Raw genomic sequence first — 15,173 nt, forward strand, 5'->3', positions numbered from 1 at the left:
AATAGATACCTTATTGCGTTCCGGCTCGACACTAAGTTCATTTCGATTTGGGAGCTGCTCTCCATCTCTCTTTTTATCTTTTTCCATATAATTATATCACGCACGACGTACTACTTCTGTAGTATTAGAATGTATATTAGCTGCCCTCCACATAAGCGGTTTAGTAAATTAAGTACATTAATGAAATTAATTAATGAAATTAATTAATGAAATTAATGAATATGGATATTATAATAACAAAAGATACTGATCAATGATACGAGCCAATTAAGAAATTAAAAATGTAAATTTATTTTTGACCTTAAAAAGATAGATGTCCTGCGTTACTGCCAATATTTAAAAAAAAGCTTTTATTATTACAATAATGTATTTAAAATGTCAAGTTTTTTGTTATTATTTCATAGAATTCAAGTGGATAATTGTTTTTAATCTTCAAAATGATGTATGTCTCTTGAGTAAGTCTCGATTGTATCTAAAAATCTTAAAATGGCTGATTTAATATGGCGATCCTAAAACTTAATATTTCAGCAGTTTCTTTATTTTTAAAAAATTTTTTTCTGAGACATTATGAACAGAATAATTTTGATACATTTTTTTTACATACGCAAAATCAAATATTCAACATTTAAATTCAATATTTTTTTTTGTAATAAAATTTCCAAAGACAAGGAGAATGAAATGGCTATTTGGGCATCAACGGCCATTTTGACGATGCATGTTTTATATAAGAATAAAAACGACAGGCCGGTATTCATAGTCAGGTCTTATATTTAAGATCGTCTTAAGTACTATCTTAAGATGTCATCAACCAATCACAAAACTGTGTTAGGATCTTAAGACAGTGGTTGAGACGATCTTGAAATAAGATTCGACTATGAATACCGACCATATTACTATTGTACTTCTGACACATTCATACGGTGCATTCATCATCGGGGAAGAGACGCGATTGCGTCCGATTGAAATTATTCCCGTCGCGGATAACGCGGGTAAAATCTCATCGGCTCAGTTCCGTTGCCTCCCCACCCCTTTCCCCCCGTGGCTGTTTCATTTCACAATCGCGTTTAAACGCCGACAATTTTCCGCCTTAACGTTCGCATACTAACTTCGCGCATTCAGTAGCCCGAAGTAGACCGCCTAACTTGCGATCCCTCTTAAACCGTTTTGCATGAAATTAGACGTTTCATCGTTGTCGACCGACCGCAGCTCCTGGAGGGAAGTTCATTCTCTTGATTACTTAAGAGAAGCACGAGAGGGATGATCACAGTTTCTGCCTTGTTTCTATTTATTGTCGAGTTTGTTCTGTAATTAAGATTCTTGGGGACCGGTAGGTGCACGTTGATCTTGAAAGTTCTTCATTTGAGCCACTACCTAAAAGTGGAGATTAATAATCGCTGATGAGCATTAATTGTCATTCATTATCATCGTTTGTGTTCATTTGTTACTTCATGGTTGACACACTTACTCTGCATTGATCTTTTTGGCACCTCTCGACCTAGTATATGTGGGTCAATTATATCTAAAAATGTTTGAAAAAAATTTATATACCTCTTCTTTGAACTTTCTAAAAACCTAGAATAATAAATTTGAGAAATAATTTGCTTAAAAAAATATATCGTCATCGTAAATATATGAAGTAGAGAATTGATTCTCTTAAAAACTGCACGGACAATGATGGCCCAATACAGTGTAAGTGTTAACAATATTTTTATTATTAAAATTAATGTTTTATGCACGATCCATCGTTGCCTCGAAGAAATCTCAGGCACACCCCGAGCTGAAGGCGACCTCGGTGGGTGCCGCGGACGCGAAATAAATCCCGCGGCCGTTTACAAAGTTGCCACCTCGCGCGCGAATGCATAAGATATTCAGCCGAGCTACGCTTCGGACTTCGGCCGAGAGTTCTTCTGACGTCGCTTTATGCGACGCGTTTCTCAAATCGGCGAGGAACGCGGTGGCGCTTTGTTATCAGCGTGTTTCCTTCCCTCCGCCCTCACCCTCGTCCACGGCGAAACTTTTTCCCCACGCGCAATTTGCCGACGACAATGCGCCCTGCCACGGGACTCGCCTGCAGGGCTTCGCGCCGAGGGTGTGTCTCCTCTCCCTTATCGCACTCTCTTTCTTAACGCTGAACTCTCGCCTGCCGCATTACACCGTACCACGTTGTCTTTCTCTTTCTCTCTCTCTCACTCTTTCTCCTTCATTTCGAGCGTTACACTTGCTCGGTGTTTTCTGTGTTCCTCTTTCCTGTCTCCTGTAATCATATACCCGGGGAATATCGCGCTGCCTATTTCAGCCGGTCTGCCTTTTGTTTAATATGAGAAAAATACAACGTCTAGATGAAAGAGCTAGGTGTCGAAAGAGTGTCAATGTAATAACGCGTTCGTTCTCATCATCGCTTTTGTCTCTTTTGTACTACGATAAATGAACGACAGATGGGAGAACATTTTTATCTTTCTTGCGATACGTGTTTACGAAAAAAAAATCTCTTCAAAGTTTTATTTTATAATTGAAGCTGCACGTTTTCTTCGTATATTATTTTCTTTCACTCACGTTAATTTCAAACTAGATGTATTATATATATTTATTAAATATCTAAATTATATTTTATATATGTTTTACATGTACATATATACATAAATAAATTATTATTAGAAAATTACGTCGCATGAGAATTCGATGCAATTGCAAGTGCGCCTGCATCGAAAATGCATTTCTCGATGGCACTTCACAACGATCAATTTTAACGACCGTAGAACGTATCTTCCCAAATCTTTCTGGCCCATTTCCGCTCTTTCTCTCGGACGTATCTGCATATGAAAAATGTATTTGCCCCGCTTTATATCCGTCTTCCGCTCGCGAATAAAAATGCGAATCATTTTTCGCTCGCTTAGTGCCCCTCGCGAACTCACAGGTAAAATATACACCAGGCACATCGTCGCCTGCGCCATTTTTTTTATTTCCCTCTGCAACTCCTTTCTAGTTTCTTTGATTGTCCGTCTTACGAGACCTGCGTTTGTTATTTTCACCTCGGTCTATTATTGTTACGTAGGTTATTTTTATTTAACTACTGAATAATTCATAATTTTTTAGTTAATTCCTTTTCTACTTATATTTTACTAAAATTTCGTTGAAATCATTATTTTATTATTTCGGTATATGATATTTGGTTGTATTTTTACTATTACCTGCACCCTATACATTATTTACTTTATTTGCGTCTCCCATGTCACACTGTCCTACTTTATCGCGTTTCTCAGCACGCTTACTTTTTGTAGGCGCGGCTATATCTTCCTTCCAATAAGCTGAATCTCTCATTCTGCGAATGTAGACGTTATACACATCGCTTTTTCGCATATGATCGCGTCCGCTTCCATTTCCGTCGAGAACGGAACTTCCGCGCTCATCTCTCGACTTACTTCCGATTTCGGCACACTTCTGCTCTTTACTCGCTTCCGCGACGGAAACGGACGGCGTAACTTTCTCCTCGCTTCCGGTCTCGTCGCGCTACGAACGAACAGCGTCGCGAATCGACCCTTTTCTTTTCTCTCCCCGCGTCGGTCAGGTTGATTACGCGTTGGAAGTTGTCGCATCTTTCCGGGTCCTGGATGTCTCACGGCACTAAACGTTTGGATTTAATTTTCGCTCCTCTCCCTCGAATAGTCGCTGGCGCGGCACCAGCGCACTGCGGTTACCGCCGAAGATTTGTTTTTCCAGCCTCTGCGAGCTCTGGCTCCTCTCGCTTCTCCCCGTCCTCCGATGAGCTTTTGTCGCCCGGTCGTTTTACCTCCACTCGTTTGATTTCGCGGTGTACCCTCCGCAGTTTCCTCCTCGTTTTGTATTCTGCCTGGCCGTCCCTTTCTTTTCCCCCAGTTTCCATTGCGTCGACAGAGATCAAGTGGTCTCGGGTTAGCCCGCTCCGAATCCGGGTTCAGTCGGGACCGTCGAGAATATCGTCAAGAGCACTATTGGCGCTAGATCCAGGGTGGTTTTAAGTTTTAGATTCAGATTGCCTTTGGACTGGACTCAGAATGCTTTCCTCAATCTTTTTTTTATTGCATAGATATCTCCTAATCTTTCGATTTTTCAAATAATTTTGATAAAAAATCAAATAATTTCTATGATTGCAATATTAGATTTATATAATGAAAGGGACATTTTCCAATTGTCAATTTCGAAGAAAGACTTAATGCGAGAAAGTATGTTACTACTCCCGCTCTCTTTCTCTCGCGTTGAGATCAGTACTTAATGATATTATTTTGCATCTTTGTTTTACAGTTTTTACATCTTACGAAAGAATCATTGCCGTTCTTTCTTTATCTCTATCGTAATGTGCCAATATTTTTGTGGCGATAATATTGATCCTCTCTTTATATAGGCCCTCTCAACGTTGTCGTCCATCTTCCTCCGTTGTCGTTCCGTCACGGGACTTGATTCTCCTCCAGGTTGCTTCTCCTTTCTTCAAGGTTTTCATTTCCAGAGCAGAGATTAAATGGTGAAACGACAACTACACGGACAATCCGCCTTCGTGGGGGTTATTGAGTCGCCAGGTCCCTCCTCTTTCTTTCGCTTCTCTGCCCGGCTTCCATTTCCTACCTCTCTTTTGCAATCGCTTTTGTTATCCGTTACAGATCCGTCGCCCGTGGAAAAAAAATAACGATGTCCGTTTAGTCGACGTTTTTTCCACCGCTGTCTCGCAGATACAAATGCCAAAGCTACAGATACAATCTTTCGTGTTATCGGAGGAAGCATTCGGAGAATCTTACCAGACGAATTTTAATTTTAAATTTGAACTCTAATGATTATTCGCTACAATTATCTGTTAATTTTTACAGACTACTATTATGTCAAGGTAACTCATAGTATATCGCTTATTCACTTTTTAGCAACCGTTATGATTTCTGGCAGCGATAAAAATATAATTAAACGTCGTTTGTTTAACGAGGGTGAACTTTTTTGACTCTACGGAATGTCCGTGCGTCTTCGGTCACCTCTTTTTTTTTACCGTTTCACACGGTTTTTACTACCACAGTGAAGATTAAGTGGTAGAACGGCGGCAACGGTGCATTACCGGGCTTTCCTGCATTCTCTCCTCTCTTTCTCTCTCTTTCTTGTTCCTTTCTCTCTTCTCTTTTACGTTTTGCTTCCTTAGCTGCCTTGGCCTTTTATCCCCTTTTTCCTTTTCCCTCTTTCTCTATTCCGCCAGTGTCGGAGGAATCGCCTGAAATCCAAGTGGTGAGCGCGATAGGGGTGCGCGATTTCTCCCGTCTACCTTTCCGCACCCCTCGCCTTCGTCTTACATTCGTATCCGAGGCCTGACAAAGCGCGATTTCATGGGAAACTTTGTAGACTCGTTATGGAGGACTCGGGTTTCTCAAACGCGACACGGCTCTCTCTCTCTCTTCTACCCCTACTTATTGTCGGCTGTTGCCATTATTATCCTCGCTCTCCGCGCGATACTCTGCTTAACGTAATCTATCACAGAGCTCGTAATAATCTACCAAATACAAGAACGATTTTTTATTTGAAAGGATTAAATTACGAAAATTACGCTTTGAAAGGATTATATTATCATCCATTGGATCGATCCTTCTGATATGAATATTAACGGACATTATAATTCGATATCGAGGCAACTATTGAGTTCTCTAGTTCCCTCATAGTTTTTGCGATTCACGGAAAACGCGATAGTTTGGAATATCCTTTACACCGTTCGCTGCGACTAATTTGTATAATATCCATACCGAAACGGCCGCAATTCATTGGTTTCGATTATAATGTCGACAACGTTAATTACAGCGAAATAACAGGCACTGTGGGCTTTCATGATCGGCTGATTTCAAAGGCTCGCCGGGTATTTCAATAATCCACCACTCCTTCCTCTCTCTCTCTCTACCTCCCTCTCGCTCGTTTGCTCGCTCTCGGCCTCTCCTCTTTGATTGTCCAGACGCGCTAATCACGACTCGCGAATTCTATTATTAATCACAGTACGCGTCGGCGCAGTTTAATTGCAAAATTCAAAACTGACATTACCAGAACAAGGCCCAGTGCCGGAACCAATCAATCACGCTTAGTGCGTTCGCGTTTCGTACCGTTCGGCCTCTCTGATTTTGCGGCTCGCACGTTAACAGACTCCCCCTCTCCTACGTTTTCTCCTCAACCCGCGTTATATCGTTTCCGTTCGCCTCTATCTCGCGAAGTGTCCCTCGCTCGCGTGCCTATGCGATTTTTCCGCTTTCCCCAGCGCGCACCATCCACCAGTGCCACCTAGATACGTCTTCCCCGATGTGCGAACACGCGTGTATGTTTGATGAGTCGGTTGCCGCGACATGACACACTGCATAATTCATCCGCATGCGCCATTTGCGCGACGGTCAGACGGCTTGACGTACTGGTTGAATTTTGATTCACCGTCAAGCCCGGAGACTCGTTGGTAAGGGGGAGGGGGATGGTGAAGAAGACATTCCGTGACACGATGTCTCCAGGCGAAACTCGATTTCCGATTCTGCGGACCGTGTCGCCGAATTTAAGACATGCGTTTCCACTTTTCGCATTCCTGAATGCTATTTTAATACAAGAGGAAGCGTTACGTGCCGTCGACAAAGTCGATAAACAAATGCTTAAATTTTCTCTCTCTTTCTCTCTCTTTTTCTCTTTCTTTTAGCTAGCGGAGAATTTTTTAAACTGAAATACTTAAAACTGGACGACCGTCACACTGACGAGATTCGATTTGCCTTCGCCATCTTGAACTTGGCCATTAAAAGGACAATGACTTTGACACGACGCGCGGCGGCTGCGACATCCCCGTATCCAATAAATCCCGGGTAGTTCGCGATCCTACGCTCGCGTTCGTTACTCGCCCCGTTCTCAAACGTTGTTGAATCTTATGCGACGAGTTATCGCGCTATTCTAGTCGCGAAAACATCCCGCAATGTGTTGCGCGGATTACGCTGGTAAAATTATATTTCCTTCTCTTTACTCTTTTTTCTTTACTGCTTTATTAAAAAAATTAAAGTCACAGGTTCGATCTGAATGAGACAGTATTTTTTAGCAACAGAATTATTTTTATAATATCACATTTAAAGAGGGAATGGAAGATAATTATTAGCGTCATTATTATTAAATTAATTATCAATTAAAATTATTTATTTAAATTGTTTTTGTATTGTAATTGTATACCTTAATTAAGATTTTTTTTACATAAATCGGTGACAATTCTATACATTTTTTTTCTACAGAAAAGATTATTTCATATTTCTTTTGCGTAACAATATGTATGTTATACATTAATACATTTAAGGAAACTAAAAAGAATATTACAACTATAAGTTTTTTTAATAGTTAATATTTATATAATATTAAAAGTACTGAAATTATTTTTGTTTAATACAAGAAAGATATTTTTTGAAACAAAGTAGTTTGAAACAAGTGTAGAAGAAAGTCACCAATACTAGTATACCATTTAGATAATTTTTCTTTATCAAAAGCTTAAAATTAAATTTTAAAAATATACATTTAAATCATACACAAAATATCTTTTACTAAATGGTATAGTAGTTTTTAATATCTATTAATTTAGAAATAAAACATTAAATGCCAATACGATTCTCCGGAATTATCAGACCGAAAATATTAGAGACATTAAATAATTTTTTTCAAATAACAGATGTAATTAAATTAATTACATAAACTAGTTATTTCAATTCTGGATTTAGATTCTCTTGAGGATAACAAATTGAAATTCAGTACTACACAAAAAAAATTAAAAAGTGTAGCTACGATTGTTGCGCTATGTTTCTGCCTAGATTTTGGAGGTTACGTTTAGTTAATTTTATTAAATGTGGGGCTCATACCGTAAATTATGCAACACTGCAATTTTAATACCAAGCGCCGCCTTTATGCTTTAAGCGTGATCCAGTGTTAGTAAGGCGACACTAGCAGTCAGTCGTTCGAAGCAATACGTGATAATGCACGCGATCAGCCAAGATTGTAATTTCAGTTAAATAAATATATATATCTGTGCGAAAGTTCAAGAACAACAGACTTCAGTAATTTTTTGTAAGCCTAACGTTTCATCAACGTTTATGGGGAGGGGCAGCTAATGGCACACAATCTGTATCGTCGAAACCTTCCGGTAAGGATAAGTTCCGCTATTTCGATTTTTTGGTGGGAGGTTGAATAAATGAAACGTTTGATTGAGCTCAGGGACAAACCTTTATTGCTCGTAGGGGAAAAGCCTTACGGCATAAAAACCCCTCAGTGATTATACGAGTTAGTAATGCTTCGACTACTCGTATCGTTATAACGTTCGTATTATAATTCGTATTATACGCGGGTACGCGGGGCCCCGGTACGCGAGTCAGACTCGCTACACTGCAACTGCGGGATAACCCTGACAGTTGGTGAATTGTCTTATGATAAACGTTCGAAGGTTATATAAATGTATATACTAAAACAATTACACGAATAATCGCACTGACTTTAGACTAAATACGTGACCGTACTAGACGAGATCTCGCACAGAAGTGAGTATCCTTTTCGCTGACCCTACGTAACCCGCTACCCCTACCTTGTAAGGTAGGCGGTCATAGATTCACGGTCATTCGTTGTTTTACACCGTGGGCGGTCACAAGTTGCATCATCTTGTCTAACATCCCCACTTCACGCTACGGGAACTTCTCGCTTGTTCTGGAATTTTCTAAATCTGTTCTACGGAACACAATCTAATATTGCACAAGTGTAGAAGTAATACGTCCTTACATGAAATATTCTGCGTCGGTACATTAAATATTATAGGGAAAATTCACGTGTAAAAGTGTTTTGCTTGCAAAAAACTTATATGTTCTACAAAGTATTCCATACAGAGAGGAGCTTTAATGTAATCAGCAAAACGTATCGATCAGCAAGAAAATAAGAGACGAAAATGGTGAAGATCCATATGCCGGACGACAATTCACTGTCGATAGAACACACTTTACAACCTATAGTGTACACCTCTTGGTTTCTGGGCGTTGGCGTTGCACATCCACGAAAATATCGCAAGATTATAACGATAATCATACGTATCGTTCACTTCGTCATATGTACACTTACTCTGACACTTTTTTCCCTTAATGTTTTTGACCACGATAAATTTCATTATGATGAATTCAGTTATATCGTAGAAACAATAATATATTACGTGTCGGCATATTACTACATTTATCACGGAATTAGGCACTATGACAAGTGGCCGGAGCTAATGGACAAAATAAAGGACCTCGATCAAAAGATCAAAAGGGAAACGCACATTAATGAACGGCATTTAAAGAACCTGGAAGTAGTAGCTATTACGGCGACTTTTGTGTGCTGCACTTTATTGCCGACTGTTTACAATCTGTATAACTTTTTATATTTAAATGACATTGTAGTTCAAGAATTGTTGGCTTACTACATGTTAGCTCAGTCGTTGATCAACAGCTTTGTTTTTGACGTTGTCGTCTACATATTGTATTACAGATACCAAATGATAAATAAGTTGTTGGGTCAGTTGGATGAGCTGTCTGATACGCCAGGACGGATCGCGCTCAAGATTAAACGCATCAGACAGTTGCACTGCGGTAAGTAATACATTTTTGCGATTTTGCGATTGTCTTTTGTATTATAATTTGATAATTTAAATCTATATAATACGAAAGGTAGTTTAATTTAATCCGTGAAAAAGTTGCGATAATTTTAAGACGTTGTAGAAGTATGAATTCTGTTACGCAGATATTTGTGATCTTGTCGTCATGGTAAACAGTATCCATGGCCTTCATCTTCTCTTTGTCTCGATAAACTGCTTCAGCAGCGTTTCGACAGCAACGTTTTTTATCTACAGCAATTATTACAAGATAAGTTATACTGTGTTAAAAGGTATTTTCTTTTTGACTATGTATACCACACAATTTGGTCTGATGTGTTGGATTTGCACACTCGCTCGTCAGGAGTTTGACAAGACCGGGGCAATTATAAGTACGATTCTATTAAAATGCAAATCTGTGAATCTCGATAAACTAAATGGGACAAGGAATCAATTGAATCTGAAGGTGCGACTGCCAATGAAAGGCTCAGGCACCCAGCAAAGATCTTATTCGTGTAGCAATCTGAATTATACCGTCGAAGAAAATTTCTTGCGCAAGTATCTGAATCGAGAATGGTCGAGTCAAAACCTGGACTGTGTCAGAAACGAGATCAATGATTTTAATATTCAACTGCAACATCGTCGTGTAGCATTTATCGCTTGCAATTTCTTCGAAATTAATAACTCTCTATTCAATAAAGTGAGTACATAATTTATTTAACTCATTAAAATCTAAGTAAATTTAGCTTTTGAATTGTAATGTTAATAATATCGCTCAATGCAATTAAATAAAATAAAACTTTTTTTCAGTTTATTGGAGTGATTACTGCTTCTGTAGCTCTAATGATAAATGTGCACTAATGATGGAGTACACTCTACTGTACTTTTAAACTTAGTTTTAATCAAGTAGATAGTCGAAAATAATACTTGTGACGAAAAAGTTTTGTTTTTTATAAAAGTCATTTTTCGTGCTTGCTAAGCTTCATGAATTTTTTTACTGTTTTTAAATTTAAATTTAAATAGCTCCAAAATAATTTTTGGAGATTATTTTTAGAAGTTTGAAAATGTAAAATTTTTTTGGAGTCAAAATGTGTATGATTATATGCGAGATTGTATAACAACCATTTAAAGAGGTTGGGGTGTATTACACACTTTGTATAGAATACTGATGCTGTTTTACAGATATTAAATGATAAATAAATGAGTAATTTAGTTAAGTTATTTGATGCACCATTTATCGCGCACGAAATTAGACGTATCAGAGAAAATTACCTTGCGGTAAGTTTTTTAAATGTTATTTTTTATGTTGTAAATAGATAAATAGGTGGCACGAGGTATAATTTAATACAGGCTACGAAGATATTGCGATGATATTGAGATGTATTTTTAAATTTTATATACAGATATTTATGTCATCGACAGTTAGCTATACATATTTTATATACTTATTATTTATAAAATAATAAAAAACTTATAATTTACATATTTATGTTTTATTGGCGGATATAATAATTTAAATATTTAATTGAGGTAAAAATATTAAAAACTTATTTTTTAATAAAGCAGTAATACAATATACACATAGACTTATTTAGGTATAAATATTTTAATTTAAATCTTTTTAATTGATTTTTATATCTCATTAATCATAATTTTTTCTTATTTACTTTAGCACTTAGAGAATTTACTTAATTAATTTTATTAGATCTATTTAATTTAATCTGTTACGTTTATGGGGAGGGGCAGCTAATGGCACACAATCTAATATTGCACAAGTGCAGAAGTAATACGTCGTTCTTCGTCGTCACATGCAATATTAGCAAAAATTCACGGCGTAAAAGTGTTTCGCTTTCAAAAAACTTATTTTTTTTTTCTACAAAGTATTCTATACAGAGAGGAGCTTTAATGTAAGTAGCAAAACGCATCGATTAACAAGAAAATAAAAGACGAAAATGGTGGAGATCTATATGCCAGACGACAATTTACTGTCGATAGAACACTATTTACAACCTATAGTGTACATTTCCTGTCTCCTGGGCGTCGGCATTGCACATCCGCGAAAATGGCCCAAGATTGTAACAATAATCATACGTATTGTTCACCTGGTTTTGTGTACATTTAGTCTGATAAATCTCTTCTATAATTTTGTATTGGATTGTATAGAAGATAAATTTAATGTATTCTGCGGTGCAATTGCACTAAGTATTAACGTAATTTATCACGTGTCGTCATATTACTACATTTATCATGGAATCAGACATCATGACAAGTGGTTGAAGCTAATGGACAAAATAAAGGAAGTCGATCAGAAGATCAAAAGAGAAACACACATTAATGTCAAGCCATTAAAAATCCTGGAAATTGTAGCTATTATCGTGACTTTTACTTGCTGTCCTTTATTGCTGTCTGTTCACGCCCTGTATAAGTTTATATATTCGTCTGTTGTGGTGAAAGACTTGTTGAGTTACTACATATTGGCTCAGTCGACGATCAACTGCTTTGTTTTTGACGTTGTCGTCTATATATTGTATCACAGATATCAAACGATAAATAAGTTGTTGGGCCAGATGGATCTATCTGGTACGTCAAAACGAATCGCATTTAAGATTAAATGCATCAGAGAAATGCATTACGGTAAGTTTTTGCGGATATTGTTTTTTGTATTATAATTTAATATTTATATAAAACAAGATGTAATTTAATTGAATTTATGGATAAATTGCGAAGTTATTAAGATATAATGACTTATTTAATTCTGTTACGCAGATATTTGTGATCTTGTCGTCATGATAAGTGATATTCATGGCTTTTATCTTTTCATTGTTTCGATAAACTGTCTCGACACGGCTGGGTTGGCAGTGTTCGAGATCATACAGATGATTAAATATAACACGATATGTAATGATGAGGAAATATATGTGTTAAAAAATATTTTCTTTTTGATCATGTATATCATGCAATTTTACCTGACATATTGGATTTGCCAACTCATTTATCAGGAGTTTGACAAAACCGGGACAATTATATGTGGGATTCTATTAAAATGTAAATCTGTGAATCTCGATACACTAAATGAGACAAGGAATCAATTTAATCTAGAGGTACGATTGCCAATGAAAGATTTAGGCACCCAGCAAAAATGTTATTCGTGTAACAATCTGAATTACGTCGCCATGGAAAATTTGTTGCGTCAATATCCGAACCGAGAATGGTCGAGTCAAAACCTGGACTGTGTCAGAAACGAAATCAATGACTTTTCTGTTCAATTGCAGCATCGTCGTATAGCTTGCAAGTTCTTCGAAGTTAATAACTTCATTAACATTATTAAATTAACATACGTTAAAGTAAGTATATAATTTATTTAATTCATTTAAATTTAAGTAAAGTTAGCTATTTCCGAATTATAATGTAAATAATATTGCTCGATACAATTAAATAAAATAAAACTTTTTTTTTAGTTTATGATCCTGGCTTGTCTAGCAGTCCTTATTCGATTCTATGAATTAGCTAAAATTGGGAGCAGTTATTAGCGGTATCAGCTAATGCTTGTCTAAATTTTAAAGCTGTGTTTCTTTGCATTAAATTTGCACTGCAAATTATCGAATAGTTTTCTAAATGTTAATATTTAATAATTAAAGAAGAATGTCAGAAAAATTTATAAATTGTTGTAAAACTTTTAATATTAAAACTTTTGTTTTCATACTTGGATTTGAAAGAAGAAAACGTAAGAAAAGCGTATGTATTTTTAGCTCATAAGATAAGGGATAGATCTATATCAGTGTATCTACTGGTTTACATTAAGGAAGATTATTTAGATAAATTAAATTTATTTATTTAAGTATTATATATAATGTATAACTTATAATATATATGTACTGTTGTTCAACGGAAATCAGGAAAGATGGTTGTTTCTTCAGGAGGAAAAGTGTTAGAAAACTGTTATTCTTTTTTATGTACGGACTATTAATAGGCACACGGTATAAAATAATGTAATATTAAAAATTTATTTCTTTAAATAATGTAATAATGCTGCACCTATGCTTTTAAGAATAAATATAAATTCATTAATCTTTTTAGGCTCGCATCATTGACCCACTTTTTTTATTTACATATCAAGCTTAATCAATTTTTATTAAATGCATTTAATTTATTAAAATTATTAGTGTGAACAGCATCTGCATACAATCTAATGTTGTATAAGTAACACGTCGTTCTCCAATTAAGCCAGAGAGAGCTTACAATTCATACACTTGTCACAGTGTTTTACTTTTCATTCTTTATGTTTTGAAGAAAGCTTTTTAATATGTTTCTCTAAATTGTTAGTGGTTCGAGAAGCTTCAATATAATTAACAATCATATTCGTTCGTGAAATTATTTAGCAAGTCTTTTATCAAAATATGGAAATGGAGGAAAGAATCCATGTATAAGTGGAAGCCCTCAGTAGAATACACCTTACGTCCAATAACATGTACTTTTTGACTCCTTAATGTGGGCATTGCACATCTGCGCAAATTTCCTAAGAGTGTCACAAGTGATCATTTATTTGGTCTTGTGTTCTATTAGCGTACTATACAATTTGAAGAAATTCTACAAAAGTTTTAACAACATTTTCAATCTTGAAAGAGATATACAAGTTTTTAATCTTGATGATAAGTCAAATCTGTGTTATTACATTTATCAAATATTCAGGCAATGGCCGCAGTTAATAGATAAAATGAAGGAGTTCGATCAGAAGATTAGGAGGGTAATAGCTATAAAAAACAAGCCAGTAAAAACATAGAAGCTCTAGCGATTCTCGCGATGTTTATTTGTCCTTCGTGCCTGATCTTGAACGTTTTGTATTATTAATTTACAAATCCAAATAAAATCGGGATTGATTTGACAGTTTCCTATAAGTCAGCTCAATCCCTGATCAATAGTTTTGTCTTTGGCATTGTCGTCTATTACATTACAAGCGATAAATAAATTGATCCGCTAATTCGATGAGCTATCTGAAGCGTTATTGATCGCGCTTAAACACATTAGAGAATTGCATAATGATAAGTTTCAGCAAATGTTATCTTTTATATTATAGTAATTTAAGTATAGATGTAGTTTAATCTATAACATTGCAGTGATAGTAATATCAAGATATACTTGAATGATAATTTTTGTTATGCAGTTATTTGTGATCTTGTCATTTACGGTTTTGACATTTACGGCCTTAATTTCTTTTTGTGTTCGATGAATTGCTTTATCATGTAGTCGTGGCTACAATACTAACAATCTATATAGGTAAAAAGATTGCGCATTTATGTTTTTATTTATTTACATTTATTTATTTAAATTGCGCATTTATTTATTTACATTGTTTATATTGTTAAATAACTGTATTTGAATTCTGCACACACACACACACACACACACACACACACACACACACAATTGGTATATTGTACGTTCCGCAACATCTGATGAAAGCTCTCGATGAAAGTCAGGACGTCTTGAAAAGCCGTCGGCTTTCACGTCGGATTATATTTCGTCGTTCTCCCCTTGTGATTCCGATTGATGAATGAATCGTCGCCATTCGAAT

At 36.2% G+C, this 15,173-nt stretch overlaps 2 protein-coding genes across 2 annotated transcripts; both read left to right on the forward strand.

The window, feature by feature from the left end:
• Window positions 1–995: 995 nt before the first annotated feature.
• On the forward strand, window positions 996–10,510 carry LOC118644196. The gene is made up of 3 exons (XM_036294199.1): window positions 996–9,599; window positions 9,751–10,301; window positions 10,412–10,510. Exons 1-3 carry the CDS (start codon window positions 8,924–8,926, stop codon window positions 10,460–10,462), a joined length of 1,278 nt encoding a protein of 425 aa, XP_036150092.1. The 5' UTR covers window positions 996–8,923; the 3' UTR covers window positions 10,463–10,510.
• A 738-nt stretch (window positions 10,511–11,248) lies between these two features.
• Window positions 11,249–13,666, forward strand: LOC118648001. The gene is made up of 3 exons (XM_036294200.1): window positions 11,249–12,235; window positions 12,368–12,945; window positions 13,060–13,666. Exons 1-3 carry the CDS (start codon window positions 11,554–11,556, stop codon window positions 13,129–13,131), a joined length of 1,332 nt encoding a protein of 443 aa, XP_036150093.1. The 5' UTR covers window positions 11,249–11,553; the 3' UTR covers window positions 13,132–13,666.
• Window positions 13,667–15,173: the final 1,507 nt, after the last annotated feature.

This window comes from Monomorium pharaonis, unplaced genomic scaffold, assembly GCF_013373865.1.
Source record: "Monomorium pharaonis isolate MP-MQ-018 unplaced genomic scaffold, ASM1337386v2 scaffold_116, whole genome shotgun sequence".
NCBI classification, from domain to species: Eukaryota; Metazoa; Arthropoda; class Insecta; order Hymenoptera; family Formicidae; genus Monomorium; species Monomorium pharaonis.

Coding starts and splice junctions, on each gene's coding strand:
- LOC118644196 (XM_036294199.1), top strand. CDS start 8,924: ATGGTGAAGATCCATATGCCGGACGACAATTCACTGTCGATAGAACAC. Junction 9,600..9,750: donor CATCAGACAGTTGCACTGCG/GTAAGTAATACA, acceptor TCTGTTACGCAG/ATATTTGTGATCTTGTCGTC. Junction 10,302..10,411: donor ATAACTCTCTATTCAATAAA/GTGAGTACATAA, acceptor ACTTTTTTTCAG/TTTATTGGAGTGATTACTGC.
- LOC118648001 (XM_036294200.1), top strand. CDS start 11,554: ATGGTGGAGATCTATATGCCAGACGACAATTTACTGTCGATAGAACAC. Junction 12,236..12,367: donor CATCAGAGAAATGCATTACG/GTAAGTTTTTGC, acceptor TCTGTTACGCAG/ATATTTGTGATCTTGTCGTC. Junction 12,946..13,059: donor TTAAATTAACATACGTTAAA/GTAAGTATATAA, acceptor CTTTTTTTTTAG/TTTATGATCCTGGCTTGTCT.